At 45.0% G+C, this 25,395-nt stretch overlaps 4 protein-coding genes across 13 annotated transcripts in view; all 4 read left to right on the top strand.

Moving 5' to 3' along the window:
- The window catches only part of raraa (retinoic acid receptor, alpha a), a 37,306-nt gene extending 36,023 nt beyond the window's left edge, over positions 1-1,283 (top strand). The window contains exon 9 of one of the 3 annotated variants that reach the window (XM_019881109.1): positions 387-1,283. In XM_019881109.1, coding sequence (XP_019736668.1) covers positions 387-509 — 123 coding nt within the window. In that variant the 3' untranslated portion in view covers positions 510-1,283. Of the gene's footprint in view, positions 1-312 lie in introns of all 3 variants that reach the window. The other 2 variants (XM_019881118.1, XM_019881099.1) reach the window with 2 other exon arrangements.
- Positions 1,284-4,209: 2,926 nt separating this feature from the next.
- On the top strand, positions 4,210-13,043 carry mki67 (marker of proliferation Ki-67). Of its 7 annotated transcripts, none has more exons than XM_019881325.1 (15): positions 4,210-4,406; positions 4,696-4,794; positions 5,221-5,302; positions 5,450-5,565; positions 5,753-6,405; positions 6,499-6,725; positions 6,805-7,660; positions 7,849-7,994; positions 8,090-8,267; positions 8,348-8,491; positions 8,569-9,470; positions 9,657-9,699; positions 9,819-10,153; positions 10,715-11,021; positions 11,132-13,043. In XM_019881325.1, exons 2-15 carry the CDS (start codon positions 4,706-4,708, stop codon positions 12,703-12,705), a joined length of 5,652 nt encoding a protein of 1,883 aa, XP_019736884.1. In that variant the 5' UTR covers positions 4,210-4,406; positions 4,696-4,705; the 3' UTR covers positions 12,706-13,043. The 7 variants fall into 7 exon arrangements, with proteins under 7 accessions (XP_019736884.1, XP_019736875.1, XP_019736841.1 ...); XM_019881316.1 differs by having other exon boundaries at positions 4,211-4,406; positions 9,819-10,630; positions 10,913-11,021; XM_019881300.1 differs by having other exon boundaries at positions 4,212-4,406; positions 5,753-6,083; positions 6,117-6,405; positions 9,819-11,021.
- A 280-nt stretch (positions 13,044-13,323) lies between these two features.
- tut1 (terminal uridylyl transferase 1, U6 snRNA-specific) lies at positions 13,324-22,274 on the top strand. 2 transcript variants are annotated; one of them, XM_019881244.1, is made up of 10 exons: positions 13,324-13,577; positions 13,918-14,108; positions 14,212-14,418; positions 14,580-14,694; positions 14,952-15,076; positions 15,160-15,392; positions 15,469-15,578; positions 16,155-16,277; positions 16,531-16,623; positions 17,094-22,274. In XM_019881244.1, the coding sequence occupies exons 1-10, from the start codon at positions 13,502-13,504 to the stop codon at positions 18,209-18,211; spliced, it is 2,391 nt and encodes a 796-aa protein (XP_019736803.1). In that variant the 5' UTR covers positions 13,324-13,501; the 3' UTR covers positions 18,212-22,274. The 2 variants fall into 2 exon arrangements, with proteins under 2 accessions (XP_019736803.1, XP_019736808.1); XM_019881249.1 differs by lacking the exon at positions 13,324-13,577 and having other exon boundaries at positions 14,030-14,133.
- Positions 18,976-25,245, top strand: LOC109522572 (peptide Y-like). The gene is made up of 5 exons (XM_019881260.1): positions 18,976-19,064; positions 23,151-23,311; positions 23,440-23,630; positions 24,622-24,702; positions 24,976-25,245. The coding sequence occupies exons 1-5, from the start codon at positions 19,052-19,054 to the stop codon at positions 24,998-25,000; spliced, it is 471 nt and encodes a 156-aa protein (XP_019736819.1). The 5' UTR covers positions 18,976-19,051; the 3' UTR covers positions 25,001-25,245.
- Positions 25,246-25,395: the final 150 nt, after the last annotated feature.

Below are 25,395 nucleotides of genomic sequence, written 5' to 3'. Positions count from 1 at the left end.
GTGCCCCCCCCCCCCCCCTCCGGAATAGATCGTCAGGATCTGGAACAAGCAGAGAAGGTGGACGTTTTGCAGGAGCCTCTTCTGGAGGCACTGAAGATCTACGTGAGGAAGAGGAGGCCCCACAAACCGCACATGTTCCCCAAGATGCTGATGAAGATCACCGATTTGAGAAGCATTAGCGCCAAAGGTGCTTTTCTTTTCTTTTCTTTTCGTGCGTTTGAATGAGATTGTCACAGTCTCAAGAAGAAGACTTTTTTGTTTTAAATGACCGTTTTATGCTCACGGTATTTTTATTTTTATTTTTTGCAATAGGGGCTGAGCGCGTCATCACGCTGAAAATGGAGATCCCGGGCTCCATGCCTCCCCTCATCCAGGAGATGCTGGAGAACTCCGAAGGTCTGGAGAGCGGCGCCGCGGGAGGCCGTCCCTGCGGCACCCCGCCGGGCAGCTGTAGCCCCAGTTTGTCCCCAAGCTCCGCCCAAAGCAGTCCAGCCACACAATCGCCGTAGTAACGGCCCACCTTGGGTTGTGTCTGTTTGTTTGTTTTCACACACGCCGGTCAGTCAGAGGAGGGGCGAAGGAGGAGGCCTTGACTGCTGACGGATGGAGACCTTCCTCCCCTTGGTCCGCTTTTCCTCACGCGAGGGGAGGCACGGCCGGCCGGGGCACGCCGCGCCGCCGCCCAGAGACCACACCGTAAACACTGCTGATGACTCCGCCCCTCCTCCTTCTCCTCCTCCTCCTCCTCGTCTTCTTCCTCACTCCACTGCCGCGCTGCTCTCCACTTCTCTCCAGAAGGCTGTTGGAATGTCGCATGAATGCAGTGTGCAGCACAGGAAGCGAGAGTGGCCAGGTTGGGAAGTGACAGGCTTCTGGACAGATTTGACAAACACCAGACACTTTTTTTTTTCCTTTCTTTTCGTTGTTGTTGATGTTGTTGCTGTTGATGATGATGCAGACTACAAGCTCGGGGCTTGTCAAAAGACCCTCCTCCTCTTCCGCCTCCTCTTACTTCCTCCTCAGAGACTCTGGGTCTTTTCTCTTTTCCCAGCTTCGAAAAGAAAAAGAAAAAAAAAACAAAAAAACAAACGGATTTCGTACACAAAGATATATATAAATATATAGAAAAGTTAAGGAACTATTGTGATTGAATGGGAGGCCGTAACGAGGACGTGTTTTCTGAGATTAGATTGTCGTACTCCCTCACTGTTTTACCCATCATGAGAGGAAAAGAGCAAGTTTGATCACACGTGTACATTATTCGAATTAACAAAAAAAAAAAAGATCATGACTTTTCCTTCCAGTCCTCAGAAGACTTCATACACACAAACACACGCACACACACACACACACACACACACACACACACACACACACACACACACACACGCACACACACACGCACCCACAGACACACTAATATGCACAGAAAACAAGTTGCAATGAAACGAGCATCTATTCCTTCTCTTCCAGGTTCTTTCTTATTTTATTGCCTCCAGGAACATGGAAACAAATGATTGTATGAGCTTGGTTGTATGATATGGTCACAGGTCCTTTCAAGAAATCCAATTAATGAAGATTCATTATTAAGGTGTATTTTAAGTAGCCTTTTGAGTTTGTGTATATAAGCTGTATTAATTTCTTAAAAACTATGAAGAGTTTTAGGCTTCACATGATTTTTTTTTTGTTTGTTTTTTAAAAAATACCTTTTATGTGTTTCGTTCATCGGTTTGTGATTCAAGAAAAAAATATATACATTTTGAGCACATTTTACTGAAGGAAGTTCTTTCATGTTATGTGTCCTACTAAATACTGGACAGACCCTTAACGCCCTCCTCCCCACCCTCACTGGCTGTCCACAGTATGGTGTTCACAAACACCCCCCCCCCCCCCCCACTGTGTGTGTGTCCATAACATCAATGACTACAGTAGCACTCCAGCATTTTTGGGGCCATGTAGCAGAACCAAATGTGTTTGTTTTCTTTTGCTCTTGCATGGATGTCACTTGTAGCTTGCCAGGCTCAGGTTTGCAGCTTCAGAGACTTCAAATGTGAAGAATGGTGGACTTGTACACACTGTATTAAAAAAAAACCCAAGGGAGTCTCACTAATAGCTGATTGGGTCAGTAGTGCAGGGGTAGGGAACCTTTTAATGACGCAGTGGTACCTTGAAAAAAAACAAGTGACCCCACTTATGGGTTTTTCGAGATAGAAATCCGAGCACGATACGATTGCAGCAAACTCAACTCGCTCTTCCGGGAAGCAAAAATAGGCTTCAAGCTGGTTACTGTCCAACTAGGAAAATTACAAGTTTTGTGCTTCAAAGGATTAAACAACTTGACTGTAGAAATACCCTTGCTAGCTTGGTGCTAATACATCATTGAAAACGCCATACACATGTTTCAATCGATAGTCGCTGTGTTATAACCCTTTAGACAAGTGATATGTATCCACATACATCACACATATTCTTTGTCCTCGGTAATTTTGCAGCTTACTGAACTAACTCGGTGATGCTTCGTTTGTCTGTACTGTATAACTATTATACTGCCCCCTTGTGGCCAAGGCGGGCACACCCAAAAAAGCAGCACAAAAACAATTGACTAGAACCATGAAACCATGATGCAGAAACATTTTCTGAAAATGACGATTTTGTGATGTTTTTAAAAATCATACACATTTTTTCTTGCGTTTTTTGAGGCGGGACAGTCTGGAATAGAGTTCCATTCATTTCTAGAAAGATGAGTATATGAGGGTCATTATGGAAAGGATTACAGTAAAACATATCTCAAGGTGCCACTGCATTAATTCTTCTGAGAGCCATACTAAATTTCCCAAAAAGTAAACGGTGTATATACCGTATGTTTATGACAGTTCCCCTGAGAGTTTTTTTTTCTACGTTCCCACGGGCCATGGGTTCCTTACCCCTGCTGCAGTGGGTGGCAAAAGATTCCATTACAGTGGTGATTTGTACCCGTCTCAAGAATGACTTTTTCAAGCAACCCTGCACCCTGTGATCACTTTATGCCAAAACGCCTTCACTTCCATCATCAACAGACCATCTTTACTGTACACACACGCACGCCAACGTCTCAGGAAGGAATCATTTTGTATGCTTGGCCTGTCCTTCGTATATGTTCTGTACTGCACTCCCCTTCATCACACACACACACACACACACACACACACACACACACACACACACACACGCACACACTCTGCTACTGAGCCCTGATATTTTCCTTCAGTCACACACCCACACACAAGAAAAACTGAAAGAGACCCAGTGACATCAGTATGGTCCAAGCTGCTTCCCTCGCAATGCAAGACTGTCTGAAAGAGCGCACAAATTGACTCTCTTTCCACGGCTCATCTGGATTACTTACATTTGAGAAGTATGGAATATGTTGCATTTTTTTTTGTCAAGATTATCAAGCGACTTTGGGGAAAAAAAGAAGAAAGAAAACAAAAAAAAAATCCCAAAAAATAAATAAAAATAAAACCAACATTTAATAATAAACCAATGTGTCTGTGTGGTTAATGTGTTTAATCATTGAAAGTAAGGTCTTAATAGCACATTTTTGCCCTCAGCAGCTACTTGTACACAGTGATTCACAACCACTTGTGGTGCAGAAAATGACTTTTTTTTTTTTTGTAATTTGAATTTTTTTTTTAATTTACAAATAATGCATCTTTGTACAACTCTCTGCACCAGGAACAATGATGGTCATTAAATGCTCTTCCACTTGATGGCACTGGACATTTACACAAAATATTGACATAGATGGGCGGCTCGGTGGTGGACATCAAATAAAATTGTCCGAGTTCAACATAATGGTGACGTCAAAATATAAATTTTGTTTTTAAGATGCGTCACATCCTTTAAAAAAAACAGGAAAGTCAGACACGTCACACCGTAAGCAAGTGGGAGTCATTTGACGGGCCCCGCCTACCAGTTCGACCAATTAGAGTCCTTCGCGCGATATTTTAAACTTTTTTTCAAATTACTATCCGAGCAGAAGAGTTATCGCTCCGCGAAATCCATAAACAATATAGTTCCTTTAATCAAACAACGATACAATTTCAGTTACACTATCTATGAAGCTTTTAAAAGTTATTGTTAAAAACATTTTTTTCTACAAATCACTGTGAAACTAACGTTAACTTGTCATAGTTGTGTCAAGAGGATGTTTTGTCCGGACGGGCGGATGGATACAATAATCTGAAAAGAGGAACACCGGCCGCTGCTGTGAAGTAAAGTAGCTTTCGCGACGCATGGTCCCGCAGATTTGGTTTTACCGTAAATTTCAAATGATATTAACTTTTGAAGAAGCATTTATTCGAACTGCAGCCTCTTGTGTACGTGTATGGATTTTTTAAAGTTGACGTGTCATTGAAAGAATCCAGGTAAGGCTACGTTTAATTAAATGTACCGGTATAGACTTGAATGACGAGGTTGACGAATTTCGCTTTTTGTACTTTTTTTTTAACTATATTTTTTGTTTGTTAACGTTACCAAGACATTTTTTCGATATAAATTGACTTCAGAAGCTATCGCAGGTTATACTAGAGCGACATTTAAGGACTTTAAGTAAATAAACACAATGAATTTGCTTGCTAAATGTCCATTTGTTGTTGCCATTTAGCTCAGACTACGTGCAATGTTTACTAATTCCTTACTCTTGGTTAAATGTAACGTTGCCAGAATGCCACTACATGGAAAGATAGTCGTGGTTAAGCGGACCGGAGGAGATGGGACCGAATTTCCTCTGACTGCATCGTGCTTGTTTGGAAGGTAAACTCGAATGTACAAACTGTTCATGTTACTCTGCAGTACATACAGTATCATCCGGTCTCCTTTGCTGCAGGAAAAAAATGTCTCAACAATCTAAATTACATAATAACAATGTCGCAACTTAGAATTGGAACTGGGAGTCCCGGATTTACATGAGACAGGAGATGTGAGCGAATTTCTTTTTCGTCGGTGGACGCTACAGCTTCTTGTTGCTTTCAAACTTAGCTTGTAGCGGACGTGTGCACATTTTCAGCATGACGTCTTGAATCCACTGGTGAAAGGATTAAGCTTTCCCAAATATCAAAATAAGTGAAAATTATTTCTTCTATCGCTACCCAATCTTAATTGTCAAATCTTATCTATATTTGCAATGTCCTTGTGTAGTTTGAATTTTTTTTTCCCCCAATGTTCCCTTTGTTGCTACAGGAAGGCTGACTGTGACATTCGTATTCAGCTTCCCCAAGTCTCGAAGGAGCACTGCAGAATTGACTTGAATGAAAATAAAGAGGTAAAAGAAGTGACACCAAACATGCATACCATGTTTTTTGATGTTATTGTATCTCAGGTTATTCTCAATGCTGCTTATGTCAGTGTTGAAGTTGTATGTCAACCGTCTGTTTTTGAAGCACTTTCGTTTTTCTATTGTTTCTTGTAGGTAATTTTAACAAATTTGAGCTCGGTGAACCCGACCCTTATCAACGGAGAGCAGCTACAACAGTCTGAGCGTTTGAAGGATGGAGATGTCATAACCATTGTTGATCGTTCTTTCAGGTGTGATATGCAAAATGGTGAAATAGCTACTTTCCTAACAAATTGTTTTCAGTCATGTATTGCGAACACTTGACATTTTTTCCTATCACAAGGGCTTCTGCGGAAAACACGGTGCTGTTGTTTTGACAAAAGCACAGTCCAAATGAAAAATGGATGGTCTATACGTCATGCATTTTATGAATTTCAGGTTTCAGTCCCCTCCGCCACCCACGCCGAAGAAATTTGCCAAAGGAAGCAAAGCTGGAACCCCCAACCCTCATCTAAAAAATGGAACCAACCACAACATCCAGCGAGCACTGGAGCAGGCTAAAGAGGAAGACCCCAAGGTGGACGGTGATGTGCAACAAAGCAAGACGGTGTCTCCGTTTAGTGATCTCTATCAAATGATCAGAAAATCTCTGGATGTTAAAACCCCCCGTCAATCTTCTGGCACCTACATCCAGTCGCAGAGGAAAAGCAATGTTTCCACAAATCGAAACACATTGGAAGTGGCCGAGGCCAAAGTCTCTGATGGCGAAGCAGTAGCGAAGGCTAAAAATATAAGCATTGTTACCCCACTGTCTGAGAAGAAGCGTAAGAATTCCCCACAGGTTCTTTCTTCCGATGTGGTGACACCAGGTAAAGATGCACAAAATGTCAAATCTGAAGTGCGCTCGCCGCAGAAAAGGCAGCGTGTTACTCCTCAGAAGTCTGGTGCCGGAGATGCTGTTGAGAAAATGTGTACTCCAGCACCCAAGTCGCCATTGCGATGCAGGAGTCAGGAGGCCACACCAGCCAAGGAACACGTGAAAGAAATGCCTAGCCCACAAAATACAAACTCACCAAGAGCCACCGGGAAAGGTAAATGTTATGTTACAAAAAATGACTCCCCCCCCCCCCCCAATCAAACTGATGATTATTTTCATTCATTTTTATTCTATTATGACTTAATAGGGGTGCCAAGAAAACGCCAAAGCGCAGAGCTTGTGCTTAATTCACCGGCCCCACAGATGAAGAAAAGACACGTTTCCTTTGGAGGCTACCTGGTTCCTGAGTTGTTTGACAAAAAAATGCCGCCTGATTCGCCACTACGAAAAGGCGAGAATCCAAGGAGAAGTCTCTGTCTCGCGAAACCCAAACAGTCAGTGCTGAGGCGAGCATCGGTCATTGGCCTACCAAAGGTAAGATTCTTGTTGTTCAACCTTAATGTTTAAGATGCGCATTTGCTGTTCTTTGACAGACCAATGTATTTTTGTGTAGAAGGCTCAAAGTCCTGCAAAGAAGAGCCCTGAATCTCCCAAAACCTCTGTCAAGAAATCTCCAAAGCAAAGGTCCCCATCCCCCAAAGATTCTTCTCCGCAAAAGAAGACTCCAAAACCCAGGACACCCTCTCCCCAGAGGAAGTTGCCAAAATCGACACCGGCCTCCCCGAGAGAGAAATCTCCTGGGAAGAAGTCACCAAAACCCAACACACCGTCCGCCAAGGCCTCGTTTTCAGGAGAGAAATCGGCCAAGTCAAAGTCTTTTTCCTTTGCGGCTTCGGAAAAGACACCAAGAACACCTTCACTCAAGTCACCAAAATCTACACCGGCCTCACCCAAATGGGCGTCTCCTGCTCTTAAGTCAGCAAAACCCAACACACCGTCGGCCAAGGCATCGCTGTCAGGAGAGAAATCAACAAAATCAAGGTCTTCTTCCCCTTCATCTTCCGAGAAGACTTCAAAATTCAGCACACCGAGGAGAGCATCTTCCTCCGGTAACAAATTGGAAACTCCTTTGACCAAAGGCCCGACTTCCAATGAAATGCCCGAACGTGTAAAGAGGGCAAGCCCCAGGCTTACCCCCCCAAAAACGGTCAACCAACTGCCAGTGAAAACACCCCAGGGCCCCCAAATGAAGATTGCGTCGGCCCAGGGACGTTTTTCTGTGTCTCGCGTCGAAACCCCATCACCGATTGCAGACGATGCTGTCATCGAGCCGGTGCGGTCAGTCACGGTGACACCCAAAATCCCTCTGAGGAGGAAGAGCATGAAGAACACTTCGCGCAAGACTCCCTTGACCAAGAGTGCCATCAAAATGCTCCGAAGAAGCGGCATTTCACGAGCCTCCCTGAAAGGTATCTTTCAACCTATTTAGCATACAGTAAGAGCAGAATGTAAACGGTGACAGATATGACAATGCATTTCGCCAACTCTTGGTTAGCATCATTCCATTTGCTGGAATGATGCTAACCAAATTACTGCCAGTTGCATCGTAAAATTTTTCTCCCTCATGAAAACTTTTTCTTTTGCCTTCATTGCCCAGGTTTCGCCATTCCAGCCACGTGCTCTTGGGCCGACACCGTCAGGTTTGGGCAGGCTAAAGTCCGCGCGGCTCTCCCCCTTCTGAGAACAGTCAAACATACTGTCCCCATCGCAAAGGTATCGAAGAAGCTGGCGTCCAGAGCACAGGTAAATGTTACAGTCAAAAAACCAAAGAACGCCTTGTGCTTGGTGGTTTGATTTCACGCGATGATCTGCGCCTGCTACGTTCTCAATTTTTTCAGACGCCTGTAAGAAAGCAGCTGGGCCACGCAAGCACCGGGCATGCGGCGTCACCCGTTACCATTGTTGTGGGCCGAGCTTCCAAGCGCCAAGTTACGCACCCGGTTGGCGCTCCGCCAAAAGTCATCTTCAATACAGCAATCTCAAAGAAGAACATGAACATGGATGAGGATTTGTCTGGTAATTACATTCCTGAAATCCTCACAGCTGGTCTTGTTTTTTGGGGATCTTATACTGTATGTTATATTTTGTTGTTTTAGGAATCTCTGAAATGTTTAAAACGCCTTCGAAAGAGGGGAGGAGGAGATCGGAACACCGCCGCGGCAGCTCCGCCAAGACTCCATTGGTAGTGAATGAACCATCTGTCGTTGATCCTTCTGTGTTGAACACTCCCGAGGAGCCAGGTAAAGCGTCCCATTTGAATGAAGGTGTATTCCGCGCAAAATGCGGGCGGAAAAATAATGAATTGACCCATCTCCAGGTGAAATGGCCGTGTCTCCGCTCTCTCTCGCATCCACGGTGAAAGCGGGCCGGTATAACAAAGAGGCAGTGAAACGCCTTCTCAGCGGCAGTCGGGAATCCAGCTTCGTCGCCGACGCCTCTGCTCTGGAGAAGACGAGCGAATCTGTTGAACAGCAATGCGCAGAAATGATGGCGAGTGCTGCAACAACTCCTGAGCAGAAGCCGCCGCTACAGGAGTCTCTCACCGGTGTGAAGAGACTCCTAAAGACCCCAAAACAGAAGACGGAACCTTTGGAGAATCTGAGAGGAAGACTCCTGAAAACACCCAAACAGAAGCTCGAGCCACAGGAATGTCTCACTGGAGTGGAGAGGATTCTGAAGACTCCCAGACAGAAGCCTGAACCGGTTGAGGATCTGAGAGGGAAACTCCTGAAAACTCCCAATCAGAAGTCTGAGCAAACGGAATGCCTCACTGGAGTCAAAAGAATTTTTACCACTCCAGAACAGAGTGAACCCATCGACGTAGCAGAGAAACTCTTCCAAACTCCCACGGATGCAGAAGTTGCTGATGTTTCTTTCAATAGTGTTGGAGACCATCTGGAGACCCGAGACCGACCACCACTGGCTCAAGAAACCCGAGACCTACCGGAACCGACAAATTCATCGACTCTGAAAGTGGCCAGCTCCCCGACGGACGGCCTCTCGGCTATCAAGAGAGTCATGAAAACACCTCGGCAAAGACACGCTCCCGTTGAGGACTTCCTCGGAATTGAGAGGCTCATGAGGACTCCCAAAGAGCGAAGTGAACCGGTGGAGGACAACTTCGGCATCAAGCAGCTCATGAGGTCACCCAGATTGAGGGGTATAGCTCCCGTCGAGGACTTTGAGGGGCTTCAGGAGCTCATGGAGGAACCATCTGAGGTAAAGATTACGTAAGAAGTAACAAGCGCAGCTTGCCGTTTAGGTTTATTTATGTGGCATTGCTTCTAATTCTGCCATCTGCTTGCTGTAGTTTGAGATCTCGCTGCATGCTAATTGATTTTTTTCTCTCTCTCTCTCTCTCTCTCTCTCTCTCTCTCTCTCTCTCTCTCTCTCTCTCTCTCTCAGTTTAAAGATCAACCTGCCAGTACTGACTTGGATGTCGCAAAAGGTACGTTATATTTGTTTTGCTTTGAATACTACTTTGGGCTGTATTACCTTGCTAACACCCCCCACACCTTACCTGGCACATATTACCGGCATACTAATGGAAACATGTTTTACTTTTAACAGGGGCAACCGAGGTTTTCGTAGATGTTCCAAGTGTTGCTTGTGAATCGTCAGGAGCTACACAAGCGGTTTCTCAGGCTGCGATAGAAGATATACCGGGAGTGACGGAAATGGACACGGCCGATTCCAAGAAATCAGTCCGAGGCCGAAGGGTCAAAGCAGCCGATCTGGTGACAGAGGAATCATCTCAATATCCTGTGTTCTCTGCCCCTGTCAGAGGAAGACGGGGGAAGAAAGTAGAGCCTGCAGAAGAAGCTAAAGCTGCCCCGAAGCCTAAAAGAGGAAGATACGCGAAAAAGGTTGAGACAGTCAGAGAGCCTCCCGCTGAAACTTTACCTGAGAGTGAGCCTGCAGTGACTGACAGTGTTGCGTCTTTGGAAGAAGAGGCTGTGAAGCCAAGAAGAGGAAGATATGCCAAAAAGGCTCTGAAACAAACCGAAACGGTTCCACAACCTGCCGCTGCAACTTTGCCGGAGCCCGAGACTGAGCCTGCAGTGACTGACAGTGTTGAATCTTTGGAGGAAGAAGCTGTGAAGGAAAGAAGAGGAGGAAGATTTGCCAAAAAGGCCTTGGAACAAACCCCACCAGTCCCACCACCTGCAATGGAAACTTTGCCGCAGCCTGAGAGTGAGCCTGCAGTGACTGACAGTGTTGCATCTTTCGAAGAAGAGGCTGTGAAGCCAAGAAGAGGAAGATATGCCAAAAAGGCTCTGAAACAAACCGAAACGGTTCCACAACTTGCCGCTGCAACTTTGCCGGAGCCCGAGAGTGAGCCTGTCGTGGCCGACAGTGTTGCATCTTTGGAAGAAGAGGCTGTGAAACCAAGAAGAGGAAGATATGCCAAAAAGGCCTTGGAACAAACCCCACCAGTCCCACCGCCCACAATGGAAACTTTGCCGGAGCCTGAGAGTGAGCCTGCAGTGACTGACAGTGTTGCACCTTTGGAAGAAAAGGCTGTGAGGCCAAGAGGAGGAAGATATGCCAAAAGGGCTCTGAAACAAACCGAAACGGTTCCACAACTTGCCGCTGCAACTTTGCCGGAGCCCGAGAGTGAGCCTGTCGTGGTGGACAGTGTTGCATCTTTGAAAGAAGAGGTTGTAAAGCCCCAAAAAGGAAGAAACCCCAAACAACCATCTTCTCGGTCCAAAAAAGCACAACATTCTTCCCGCAGCGATGACGTTTGCCAACACGACATCGCACAAGGTACGGAATGTCCTTCACATTTGCTGGATTCAAAATGTTTCTTTTTTTCTGAGTGTGAAGTTACGTCTCGCAAAAGGCTGAAGTTCCTCATTTGCATTCTCCACTTTCAGATATCGAGGAAGTTCGTGATGACCACCAAGAGCAGATACCGACTGAAGACCGTGAAAAGAAATCCACGGAATCAACAGAGAGTTTACAGGAAGTGGAGATCACAGAGCACGTCCCTGTCATTCAAAAGAAGCCTCTTCGAGGGAGAAGAGGCAACCCGGTGGAAGATGAGCAGGGTGCCGCTTTAGAGGAAGCTCTTGTCTCTGCTCCAGTCAGGGCCGTAAGAAGGAAGAGAACTGAAGCAACTGCGCCACCCGCAGGCAGACTAACTACCAGAAGTCGGAACACAAAGACAAAGGTACAATCTTCTGATGCTCTCACTGAAATGGTGCCGGAGAAAGATGCGCACGTGAATGCGTTGACTGAAACTTCAGAAACTAACACCAGCCAAGAAGATTTCCAGACTCCTGCAGCGGACTCGGTCGTGAAGCCTAGTAAGGGCAGGAAAACCAAACGCGCACCTGAGCCAGAAAAGTCACTTGCCGTGGAACAAGTCCAGCCACTGGCACCCACCGATAAAAGGGGAAGTCGCAGAAAAGTCATCTCTGAGACAGCTGAGTCGCAGGAACTTGAAAAAGTCACCTCTGAAGAAACGAATTATCAGTCCAAGCCTCTCGCCAGAGGAACGAGAGGCCAGAATGCCAAACGCAAAAAAGAGCAAGAGAATAGTGACAAACCTTCCACAACGGCACAGTCGGAGTTTGCACTCCAGCAGCCGACAAAAACATCCAGTAACAAAAAGGGTGACGTCGAAAATCTTGTCCCAGTTGAAGCAGAAGGACCACCGGTCTCTGAACCAGAGCAGATAAGTGAACCCACTTCTGGCCTTGCAAAAACAAGACGAGGAGTGGTACGAAAACAAAAGCAAGCAGCAGTTACGCCTGATTCCACAGAGACCCGCGATGGTGCAATTGAGACGGCAACGGTAAAACCCCAACGAAGAGGAAGAACAAAACAAATTGAAGATGTTCCCACCGCACAGGTACCAGAGGAAAAATCGGAACTAAAACCGAAGCAGCAGAGGGGAAGAGGTTTGAAAGATGACATGAAACAAGTCGATGCAGCCAAGAGAGCGCGACGAGAGCCAACCTCCTCCCATGAGGAGGCCCAAAAAGGTTCAGTGGCAGTTCCGGAGTCAGCTCCAACTTCAGCAGAACCAGTCAAAAGGGGAAAACGGCCACTCGCCAAATCGGATCTGTCTGACGTGAACGAAAAACAGTCAAATGCCAGCAGCCATTCAAACGCCACAAGTCAAGAACCACAAAACCGCTCCAGAGCAGTGAAGTGGAGCCTTCATGTCGAAGTCCGCGAAATCCCCAAAAGAACCCTGAGAGCGGTTCGAGGCAAGCGGTCAAATATTGGTGATCAAATGGAGACTCAAAGCCAGAGTGAGTCAGAGAATGTGGAGGAGGACCTTTCAGAAAAGGCAGCGGAGCCTCAGCCCGCCAAGAGAGCCCGGCGAGGGGCAAAGGTTGCAAAGGAAGCAGAGTCCACCACAAAAGTCGACACCAGCAAAGCTGAAGATGCGGAGACTCAGCCCAAAAACAGAAGAGGGCGATCAGCTAAGAAATGTTAACACCTCTGCATATATCCATTGATCAGAACATGTTTTTATTTTCGTTTTTTCTACAAGTTGTTTAATTGGCGTTCTTAAATGTATTTTCGCCTCTATGCAGATGAAAAATTAAGCACTGTGTGTTCTGCCTTTTTGTATTTTATTTTTGACAGCAGGGAATTTTATAAACTTACGTTTTCAATGATTTTCATTCATTACGTCTTGCAGCTGGGTTATTGTTAGGTTAAAAAAAAATTATCAATGGCAGCATTTCTGTGTTTTTTCTTTTTCTGCACAGTATGTGGGTGCGCTTGTGTCAACAGGTTACCGTCAATAAATGGATTAGTGTTCTGAGATTACTTCTTGTTCTTATTGACATGATAAAATGGGAAGGGCAATTGGAATAATATTCCTCAATCATTTGTGAAAATGTCAAGTTTCCCCAGAGCTAGGATCAAAAAAAGGTGAAATGAAGATTGAGATTTTTATTCAGCATAAGTCACACCTTCAATACAAATCTATAAAAGATTGAGATTTTTATTCAGCATAAGCCACACCTTTAATACAAATGTATTTCTGCTTAGAAACTTAATTTTTTTTATTGTAATATCTTAATAACTTTATTAATTATATCCACGGAACCTTTTGAAGTATATGTTTGAACAACCCGGAAGCTTTTTCGAGCCAGACCCGGAACAAACGTTTGGTTCACGTTGGAGGGAGATTTGAGAAACGCATGGAGGACGGTGTTTTTCTTTCGACGGTTTTTCGTTATTATTAAACTTTTCCGAGTTCAATCTTTCTTTTTTTTATTGTCATGGAGTCCGAAAGTGACATAAAAACGACGCCGAGAGGTTTTCACTGTGTCTTGTGCAAGGTCAATTTACCAAACCGTAAGTAACGCCGCTGAGCTTGATGTTTTCTCACTTCACTTTTTCACAGTCTGAACTATATTAATATGAAAGAATCCCATAAAGGCCAGGTTGTATACATGTACACGGTTAGCAATGTGATTCAAGAACTCCAATGAACTCCGCTTCTCGTTTAGTTAAATGAAGCAACAACAACAAAAAATGGTTCTAAATTATGTAATATAACCACAATCATAAACATATCCATATTGAATTCATAACTACATTACAGTATTTTTATAGGTGTAAGCCCCGTTGCCACGTACTCTTACCATTGTTTTTTTTTTTTTTTTTTTTTTTGGATTTCTCGTGATGGCTTTAGAGTCGAGCGTGGATCAGCATGTCAAAGGGCGAAAGCACCAAACGTTAAGCAACGTGCGAAGCACCAGGAAGACCCAGGAGCAGCACAGCGTGTTTGTCAGCGGCATCAACTCGGACACTTCACAGGCTGACCTGGCTGACTACTTCCAGCAATTTGGGAACGTTTCCGACGTGATCATGGACAAAGACAAGGTCAGGCGACCGTCTTTAATATACTGTGAGTTCAATACTTTTTTAAGTTTTTGTTCGACATCCTAAAATCCAGCGTTGTTGTTGTGACCCTCTGCATCTCCAGGGCGTGTTTGCCATTGTGCAGTTCAGCCAAACGGAGAGCATTGAGGCCGCCTTGTCCTGTGTCAAGCACAAAATGAAAGGACTCAATCTGCGTGTCAAACCCCGGGAGAAGAAGGAATTCAAGTACATCCCGAAACAGAAGTGTGACTTGCAGAACCTGCAGCAAGTTCTGGACCACCTAAAACCACAACTCTGTCAGCTGCCTTGTGTAAGTAATATTACGATGCAGCTGCCCAATACAAAGCACAAGGGTTGGGTTTTGACATTGATTGACGGCCTTTATTGATTTAATAAGGTCACAAACACATCAAGGTTACGGTCTGAGTGTGTAAGATGTCATGTGTGTTGTTTTCCTGTAATGTCCTTCAGGTTAATGCTCAGATTCAGTACATTGAGAAGCGGTTCCAGCTTGGAGATAATGAGAAGAAGGCTCGAAACTTGCTGGTGGAACTCTTGCAGGAGGTCTTTGTGGAGTTTTTTCCAGGTATGCACAAGCCATCCATTTGTCATTCTTTCCATTTTCCATTGGCAATTGTGAAAATTTGAAAACAACATGAAAAAGTGAATGTTTTATTTGATTGGGGGAGCCCCCCCCCCAAAAAGACACATTAAAGGTTACGCTCAGCTATACGCTCAGCTAATTAACATGAAATTGAAAAACAGTCAAATGTATTTTCCGCAACTTTATTTAAGCTTACTGTTAATAGCCAACTTCCACATCCACTTGTGTGCATCTCACAGATAGTCAAATTCTGCCGTTTGGGTCCTCCGTCAACACCTTTGGTATTCATTCCTGTGACTTGGACTTGGTTCTGGATTTGGAGAACACCAAAGTCTTTCAGGCTCATACCAGGACTACATCAGAGGTTTGACGTTTATCAAAAATTGTTGGGTAGTGAAATACTGTCGGTGTGCATTGTCCACGTAGGAATAATTGATCTCGCTCTAGCCTCAGGCAGCCGAGTGCATGTCAGACGACGGCCGCTCGGAGGACTCCATTCTGTCCGACATCGACCTGTCCACAGCCTCTCCGGCCGAGATTCTGGACCTGGTGGCGGCCATCCTGAGGCGCTGCGTCCCCAGCGTGCACAAAGTCCACGTGGTCAGCAGTGCCCGCCTCCCGGTGGTGAAATTTCATCATCGTGAGCTCAATTTACAGGGTGACATCACGGTCAACAACAGGTTCATTTGTATGATTTCGTTATATATGTTTTTTTCGTTTCATACTTTGATTTTAAAACTGATTTTGCCTCCTCAGACTGGCCGTGAGGAACACCCGCTTCCTTCAGCTGTGTTCAGGGGTGGAAGAGAGATTGAGGCCTTTGGTGTACACGATACGCTGCTGGGCCAAACAGAACCAACTGGCAGGTAAAATTTGCAATCGGTGAGAACGTACATCCACGCGTTGATTTTATTCGAAATTCAAATGAGGGTTCGTTTGCATTTTTTTTTTTCATATTTTGGTCAGCAGATGTCGGTAGAACCTCACTTCTGGATACCTGTCGGGGTAAATAATATAGAGAGGTAATAAATACAATTAAAAATTTAGCATTCATTTTTATTCCACTTTTTTCCATTATAAAAAATGAAATGGAAATAAATTCATTTATTGAATCACAGTTTAACATTTTACCTCATGACAACTGCCATGTCTCATCTGCCCGTTTTATAAAAGCAATCACAAAAGTGTGCCCAGCGCTCATTTATAGCATTAATAAAAATGACAATATTCTCCCTTTGGCAGTTAAAAGCAGAGACTCCATCTACATTACAAGTCCAAATGAGGAGGAACTGTTCTAAACTGAAGAACCTTATTATTGTTCTCTTTGACATAAAGTAAACCGGTACCAACTAGTACATCTCCAACTTGGATTGGCCCTGTATTAATTCTGTGCTCAACCTGTCAAATACTGTGCTCAGTGATCTGTTATTTGTAACACCAAGGTAACCCCAGCGGTGCCGGCCCCCTGCTCAACAACTACGCTCTGACGCTGCTCGTCATCTTCTTCTTGCAAAATTGTGAGCCTCCCGTTCTCCCCACCGTGGACCGCCTCAAAGACATGTCGTGTAAGTGTCGACTCTCTCTCTGCCAAATAGTGAGCTGATCATGGTCATGCTACAAACCCAAGCGCGGGATAGTTGTCACAATGATGAGAGAACTTGTATATTTCTGTGTTTCGGTATGTAAACAGATTACAAACGCAACCTGCTCAACAAATTCGTCCTGTAAATGTTTCTGAAGAGGAAAATTGAAATGCATTTGCGAGTTTGGCTGCCGTGTACAAGCTCCAATGTGTGAAAGTGTTTGTTGACCTTGTAGGTGAGGAGGAGGAGTGTGTGATTGAGGGATGGAACTGCACCTTCCCCAGTCAGCCCATCGCCGTGCCCCCCAGTGGAAACACCCAAGATCTGTGTAAGTCTGTCCATCTATGATTTTAGTATGCCATTGTGCCTTGAGATAAGAGTGACCAGAGTTGCTCATTTTTTTCGATATACAAACCATTTGTACGATTTTATTTTATTTTTTTGCTTGGAAGCAAACATTTGTGACATGAAAGCTGTATGGTGTCAGTGAACTCAGCTCACTCCACAAGAAGCAAGAGTTTGGAAGATAGTGAACAATTCTTCTAAAAAAAGAGGCGTCAAGATATTTAGTCATTATTGTTTATCAAATTTGAGTTCCTATGTGGTGCTATGTCAATCTCATCTACCCAGGGCCCTCCACATCAGTCGCGCTGGTTGATGTACGCTAAACGTTTAGGTTCATTTGGGGAAAAAAAAGTCTCATATTAAATTGCAATCTCGATATTGAGTTGGAACTAAATTGCAGTGAGGTGATTTTTCAAATTCGTTCGCCCCTAAAATGAAATCTGTTTCCACCAGGCACCCTTTTGGCTGGTTTCTTCTCCTTCTATGCCAAGTTTGATTTTGCAAGTAGTGTCATATCTCTGAGGGAGGGGCGTGCAATCCCAATCACGGACTTTCTTTGTCGCAAAGACAATAAGGAGGAAAACCCCACCAGGCCCTATCAGAGTGGACCTAGACTGGGCCCCCTCAATGTTTTGGACCCCTTCGAGCTATCCCACAACGTTGCAGGAAATTTGAATGAGCGCTCCCAAAAATGCTTCCAGAAAGCGTGTCAGGATGCCGAGAAGTACTGCCGCAGCCTCCAGTACCTGCGCAAGTCCACCAAGGGGAAGTCCTGGGGGCTCGTGCGTTTGTTCACCCCCAGCGGCGGAGTCTCACAAACCAAAGAGGACGAGCTGAACATCAGCATTCCTTTCAAACCATCCGCGCTCCCCGAAGCCCTCCGCGGTCAGCTGCAGACGGCAGGAGAAGAGTTTCGATCGGTGTGGTTTGAGAAGGTGTGCGGTTCCGTGGAGCGAGTCTTCCAAAGCGTTCTCAGATGTGACCTCGTGTTCTCCTCGGGTTTTGCCTTTCCGGAGAATTCGGCCGCCGAAGTGTCTGCCGAAATGGAGACCAGCCCGGGCCCCCTCAACACATCGGCAAACGACGGCATGGATTCGCCCACCAGCAGCGCCGCGGCGGGCGCCAAGCGGCGACTCTCCGATGACAGCGACATGTCCATTTCCCCTCAAGGAAAAAAGCCGAGGATGTCCAAAAGGGGCAAGCGGGAGCCCCCCTACTGGCTGTGGGTGCAGAAACACCCAGTGTGGGCCGGCAGACGGAAAGTGAGGCGGGAGCTCATCAAAGACGCCGACCTACGGCCCGAGGGCAGCTGCTTGGAAATCGAGGCCCAAGTCACAGATGGCATCATCGAGAAAGAAGAGGAGCTCAAGGAGCCGCTGGATTTCAAGGTTCAGGCCCACGTGGTGGGCGAGACGGAGAGCACAAAGGTCGAGTTGAAGTTGGAGCCGTGCAGCGACCAGGCCGGAGTTTTTCAGGACTTTGTTCATTTCCTGGAACCTTTCCTACCCAAGATGGTGGAGTCGTTGCTGGCGAAAGCAGCAGGTGGCGCAGAAAATGGGCCGTCGCGTTAAAGTTTTTGTTTTGAGTCACAATAGTTTTGACTGTAGAACGAACATTCGGGAGAGCATTGTGTGTATTGACCAGTCATCTCTCCCGCCTATTGTAGACTGTTTCCTCGAAAATATACTGACTCTCTGACTCACCGTTTTTCATGTACACTTCTCACAAAAAGTTAGGGAAATTGGGCTTTGGTGGGAAATTTTATGACCAACCTAAAATGCGCTGCAGTTAAATCCCCAAACCAACGATCGTAGGTTCTAGGTTTGCGGTCCTTTTTTTTGGATTGGGAGTTGTATCGATAGATCAGTGGCACTACTACGCTAATGCAACACAGATAAATGAGAGGAATTACTTACTCATGCAGACGTTTTTATTGCTGCAGGTGAAGGATTGCGACCGTGCTGATTAATGTCATTCATCTCGCTGTTGGGCAAGTGCAGACATGCGGCGGCGTAGCCGAGCTCCTTACGTGGCATTCGGGGAAACCGATGTTTTTATTTACATTTGGGAATCTAAATTGCGGTTGCTATGTGAATTAAGTCTAAAATTACAAGGAAGCATCTTGAAATTCTATTATTCTGTTGATTTTCTCTCTCAGGTTAGCGTCACCTCAACTGTCCGCTTTCGCTCTCCGATGCTCCCGGCTACTCTGTTATTACCTTTCTTTGGGTTTCTTTTAAAGCCACGATTGATATATGACCAGTCTTGCACACTCGCAGCTCGAAGCCAGATTCAAAGTGATTGATGCCAAACTCTCAGTGTTTGCTACAGGTGACCCAAAACAAGGAAGTGGATTTTAACCGCCATTGTTGATCCACACAAAAGTCCTTGAGTTTCGACCACAATGACAGATGCTTCTGACAGGTAACACCAAGCTTTTTCTCCACTTGAACATGTCGTACTTCTTTCAAAATCCGCGCACCCTCTCTGAGTTGAGATGTGTTGATTCTGTCCCATCTAGATTTATTGTGTGGTTGTCGGTCCATCGCAGCCTTTTTGTCAGTCACAAATGGTTTGTTTTTGTTTCAAACAGTACTTTGGCTCTCAATTTGGGCCAAAAATGCTTTGTATCTTCCGCTGACAACCTAATTTACCTTTGTCATCAATTACGTTTTTTCCCCCATTAGCCATAACTTTGGCGCCATCTTGTGGCATCTTACAAAGCATGCAAAAAAATGCATTTAGGTGAATTTGTGACAAGCGAACCGCAATTAAGTAGGTTGTCGGGGAGTCCAAAAATAGTGATAACAGGATGATCGAAAGTCGATGCCAATTTCTTCCTTCCAATCCGCTCAGAATCATAAATACTGTCCTGACTTTCCCCCAAATTGAGAGCCACCCTCCCAATCGAATCAACCTCGTATTGGCCGGACACCCGCGTCATCTATCAGAGTTACCTGAAGCTGCCGGCCAGCTCATAAAAGCATCAGTACGTCGGGCCCGCCGCTGTAATTGGCCCGCTCTGCTTTCCAGCAAAGACAAATCGTTCTTGGCGAAAAAAGCAGGCTTGAGTAGCCGCGCTCCTCTTGGGACACGAGAATCGCACGAGACGCTGCGATTTGAGAAAACAACTGACGTCTACAGTCACTGTGTTTATGCCAGTAAATAGCCCGTGTCCATAATATACCAGCCCAGGGAAATATGACGAGCTTTTCCCCGCGGTCACTCCACACTGATGCTTGGATGATCCATTTAAACCGCATCTACGGTTATGAATGATCATCAGTTCCCCAGTTTGTCTTGCAATGACCCCGGCAAACAGACGGGGCTCTACGGAGCAACGAAATGGAGAGGATATATATATTTTTTTAAGTTGTGGCCACTAAAAAAAAAAAAAATAAGTGGGTCCCTTTCATATGGTTACCCATCCTCCCTGTTGCTCAGGTATTGCTCAGGTAATGCTTGGTGCTAAGCTAAATTTGCTAATGCGAGTTACAGCTTGGGAGCTGAGTCATTCCTCCTCACGTCCCTGAGTGCAAATAAGCGACATTTCTGACAACTGTCACCACTCAAGGAAACCATCCGAGACGAGGTGAAAATGGAGAAAAGACCACACGCTAACTGCAAAACTAATATTAAACGTTGCGTAGCCAACCGCCGGAATAAGTGCTTCGCCCCTTCGTCGATTTAAATCTGCAAATGAACATTGTGTGAGCAGTATCATCTCTGGGGGTTCCATATAGCAGGCTGCAAAGCACTCTGTTCATATTAGCGGCTCACTGACAGAGATAAGACTGAATAAAAAAACACATCATTTCCCCTTTTGCGAGCCTTTGGCAGGAAGGAGTCGGATTTTCTCCCAGGAGATTGCGCTTGCGCCCTGCCTGCGTGTGTAAACTGCGCGAGGAGTGCAAATAGAAGAAGTTTTATCTGCACTGGGACTTTTGACGGCAAAGTAAAGGGTCACGTTTCGGACAAAGCGTTGCAAAAGTTGGTCAAGCTGTTTGTGATCAAGTAAAGTTTGCCTCCTATTAGCACTTCTCCACAGGAGGGTTTTTAACTAAGCGCTAGCGGCCTGTGAAAAACCTAGCCGTAGCCCTTTATCCTCTTATCTGGGCTGTTCACACGCAAACACTGTGGACAGCTAATGAGTTTGTCCTGTGCACATCGTTGTTTCTTCCCATTGACTTTTATGGCACCGGAGAGTCAACGCTGAGATGTTGATTACTGGGGTAGAATTAAAATGTTCCGGAAAAGCCACTGTTAGGGCTTGGAAATGGATGGTGACAAGAGAACGAGCTCATCCCTTTGCTTCAAGGACTTCATAAATTTTTTTTTGAATCCATTTTCACTTCAATCTGGCATCGTGTGTGTGTGTTTGAATGATGGTGCAATAATTGCTGAGAGATGGTCCGAGCAATCAATGTGTAATCTTCGAATCCACTTACAGCCTTTTACGGCCCGGTCGTGTACACTCTTAACAGCTTGTTTATTGGCAGCAGGAGGTCCACAGAGGCCACCAGTTGGGATTTATGCCCAAATCAAGTTGTTTTTGACAAGGGCCTGGGGACAGAAAAAAAAAAAGCTTTCCCCCCCTCACTATTCTATAAACAGCTCGTGACTGTAGAACTGTCACCACGTCTCAGGGGAGCCCCCCAGGACATGTACCAGGCAAGAGTCTGACTCAACACAACCAAACAATCTAATTTTGCATGCTATTTAAAAAAAAAAAAAGCTTTATTTTTGACATGCGTGAATCATTGTGCATGTTGCTTTAAAAATAGCTTTTTTGTTTTTTTGGGAAAGAAAGTTCTATTTCAATGTGTCACTGACATTATGCTCTGGAATATAGACCAGGGCGATCTTAAAGGGTCTTGTGACACTTAATTCTTGTCACATTATGACTATTAATGACCATTAATTGTATTTTAATTATCTTAAATAGAATGTCCACAATATATTTTTGTAAATACTTAACTGTTATGCGGTCAGATTTGGTTGCTATTTAGCTACTATTTAACGACACTGGTTAACTAAATAAACAAATTCCACGTTTTTCGCCCCCTCATACTATCTGTATTAAAAATTATGTCGAAAATTCTGTTTTGTAGCAAAATGAGAGCAACTCCTCAATTGTCGATGCATGATTTGATCCTTCTTCCTTGCCCTACTTCTCATGTCTCACCACAATAATAAACCCGTTGTTATTGTAATACGTCTCCAGCGTCAATCAACAGCGAGCGTTAATCGCGTTCTAACGGCTGAATTTTTACGGCAACTCATGTGTTGGAGTTGCAAGAGTTGTGCCGCGGGAAAGGATCCAATTTCACTTAATTGGTTCTGAAAGTCGTTATTCTTTTTGTTATGATATGCTAACATAAATGTAGTTTGAAATGATACACATCATGTGTATCATTGTTCATCTGTCTATGCCGGTGATTTATCGTGGCATGCACTTTGTCCCACGTCTGATTTCACATGAGCCCCTACTTTAGGATCTAAACTTTTTTTTTTTGCTCCCGCTTCCAAAGCACCGTCTTAACAAATAACCGCAATGACCGCGTCCCCAACACGGCAAGCAAACAAACCCTGCAAAAATGTCGCCAAGCAATCGAGCAATAAAAAAAAAAAAAAGCAGATAAAAAATAGGTGCACAATTGCGCATCGCTATCGCTGCCGTGAAGGCAAACAGACAAACACCCGCATAACGTTTTAAGTACGGCTTCGCTTGTCAGGCGTCGTGAGCTGGACAGCGGACTGTGAAGATGCGAGATAAACCGGAGCTCCTGCAAAGGTCATTAAAAAAAAAAAAGTATTCGACTAGTCTGACCCCTGGAGAGATGTTTTTCGTGTCAGTGTGTACTGGTTGAAACCATGGGTACTCACCGGGCCTTTTGAGAGTTTGAAAAGGCAGCAATTGCAAGTGTCAGTGGAGATATTTGATCTTTCGGTTCACTGTCACCTGGAGAAATAATGCGCGAAAAAGGGCACGTTGTTGCTTAAATTTGATCTGTGCAGCAATATGTAAGGTTGTACCACCGCCGCAATAATACTCTACACTTGTGATGACTGGGTAGACAAATTAGGTCGTTATGCCACTTACAATGCCTTTCAATAATGAAGGCCTGGCAGAGTGAAGCTCCTCCTCCACTTCAACATAGTTCCAAAGCATTATCTTTATACTCATAATCGTGTTGACCTTTAAAAAAATAAATAAAATCTGTGAATAGCAGAGGATGTATGACATCGGAAGATTTTTCTCATGTAGAAAGTGGTTCGAGCTACTGCGCCTCATACTGAAATGTGTTTCAAATCTGTTGAGATTCTCGGTAGCTGAGTAAGGTTACCAAAATATATCAAAATACTTTTTTTTAAAAAAATGATGACGTTCAACCCACAACCACAATCCCGTAATGAATGGATGCTTCCAAGCTGCCCAATCCACCGATGCGTGACTTTCTTCCCGGATGCCGGAGTAGCGGGAAAGTGAGAGGTGTGGTTTGGTGTTAGTCAGCAGCACGCATCAGGTATGCGCGCCTCACTATAAAAGGCGGCAAACGGAGGAGAGGAGCAAGTCAGGGCACCACCACCACCAGCAGCAGCAGCAGCAGCATCATCAACCATCACCACCAGTGCGCTCCAGAAGACTTATCCCCCAACCAGAAAAAAAAGTAAGTTTTCATTTTGTCTTTTGTTTTACTGTCATGATGAATTATCTGTCGCTGTATGTGTCATTTAACTGAATCGTGTCACTCCCAAAGAAAAATGTGCCTCAATGCCATGTTGTTTCCCCTTCAAGGGTCCGTCCAGCATGCTGAAACCGTGCATGATGTTCGCCGCGCTCCTCTTGTGCTTGCTGGTGTTCTGGGGCAGCCTCGCCGACGCGTACCCTCCCAAACCCGAGAGCCCGGGCAGCAACGCCTCCCCGGAGGACTGGGCCAAGTACCAGGCCGCCGTCAGGCATTATGTCAACCTCATCACCAGACAGAGGTGAGCGCAGTCGGCACGGTGTGATGACATTTGTACTTTTCTGAAGAGTTCAAAGAAAGAAATCTTACATCCCCCCGGTAAGATCGCGCCACACGCATTCCAGCCATCACCTAAATTTTTAATTGGGATTGTCTTTAACAACCTGTGGACTGTATCCAAATTGAGTAGGAATTTCTTGAGAAGGAGACGAGCAAGGGTGATGGTAAACAGCAGGGATTTCTTTCTATGATTTCATCAAGCTGAAGGTTCTCATGAAATTTGATCGGATGGGATTGGATGTCTTGAAAGAGACAAAATGTCCCAATATCCGTTCCACGCAAGCTTCTTTATTAACCTTCATGCTTTCTGTATAATGTGCATTCCCCCCGCCCCCTCAGTTTTCAGCGTTATTGTGTACTGTAAAGTCTCCCCAAATGATTTTTTTACCATAAATATCCCGCAGAGACACCAAGTAAAATATTTGTCAAGACTTAATAATGCAGCCAATACATACAGTGTTGGAAATTAATTTCCTCTGACAAAAATGTCCAAATACATCACGTTCGGCTACCTTGGAGGGTACCGCTCCAGTGCCGAGATTATTATTGACTGATGTTGCATCGCGGCTTCCTCTTATTGACGCCCGCCGCATAACATCTCAAATGACCAATTTGTGCCTGAGTCGAAAAGGTGAACAGCTCCCCTGATCAAATGCATAATCTCGCATTTCAGCTTTGCCAAACATTACGTCACCCCTCCAAGTAATAAAGTGGAGATCTGGTCACAAGAGTACACAGTTTAAGAGCGGGTTGGGGGGGGTGGGTTATTTGGTACACTCTGCATCATTTATCCTCCTGCTGTGTAATTACACAGGCTGGTTTTGTCATGGTGTCACACAGCTTTTACTCTTCCGTGGCCAGGCATTGATCTCAGGAGCTTCCTCATGGCTCGGTGAGACAAGCAGTGAATGAAAATGCAAATACTCGACTGTGTCTTATGTCGCGTAATGCAGATATGGGAAGAGGTCATCCCCTGAGCAGGCCGTGGCGTGGCTGCTGTATGGTGCCGAGCCAAGCCAAGACTCCGAACCACGGTGAGAGATCAAGCTTCAGATAGATTGTTTCGGGAAATTCCATCAAGTATGATCGTAATTCAAGTCAGTCCAATTTGGGTCTGTAATGAATCCAACAAAATACGACAAGGTTCCTTCGTCCTAATTTCATTGTGTTGCTGACTGCACATCTCAAGGCACAGGCACTCGGTACCGGTTATAAGGAAAAGGAATAAATGTGGTTGCAGTGTTGTTGTCTGTGGCACAGGAAGGATGAGGTACTTAACCAACCTGCTTGTGTGTATTATTTTACAGTTTGGACTACAACAATGGGTGGTAATCGCCCCAAAAGGTGACCTGTCCTCCTAAAAAAAAAAAAAATCCAACAACAATCAAACCCTGGGATTTCCTGGAGGGCCAACCCACAGCTAAATAATCTATTTCAATTTCCCAATATGCACGCATGTTTCTCGTTTTGTTTGTCTGCATTTCTTCTCTTTGTACACCTCTTTGTTTTCTGGGCGACAGTGTAAATAATTTGTATGAGGAAACTAACTTTACAATAAAGGAAATAATGGCATAAAAGTGTTGAGTCAATACGGTTTCATTCTGGGGTGGGCTCCGTTGTTTCATTATGCTCTGGCAATCCTTATTTTAGCTTCCCCTGACCAATTAAATTTCGTTTGTCTATGCATCCAATTAAAAAAAAAAGTACAAAACAAACGTGACCCGAAA

This window comes from Hippocampus comes, unplaced genomic scaffold, assembly GCF_001891065.2.
Source record: "Hippocampus comes isolate QL1 unplaced genomic scaffold, H_comes_QL1_v1.1 scaffold380, whole genome shotgun sequence".
NCBI lineage: Eukaryota > Metazoa > Chordata > Actinopteri > Syngnathiformes > Syngnathidae > Hippocampus > Hippocampus comes.
Note: the sequence above shows the minus strand (reverse complement) of the source record. Positions and strands in the feature narration are given on the sequence as shown.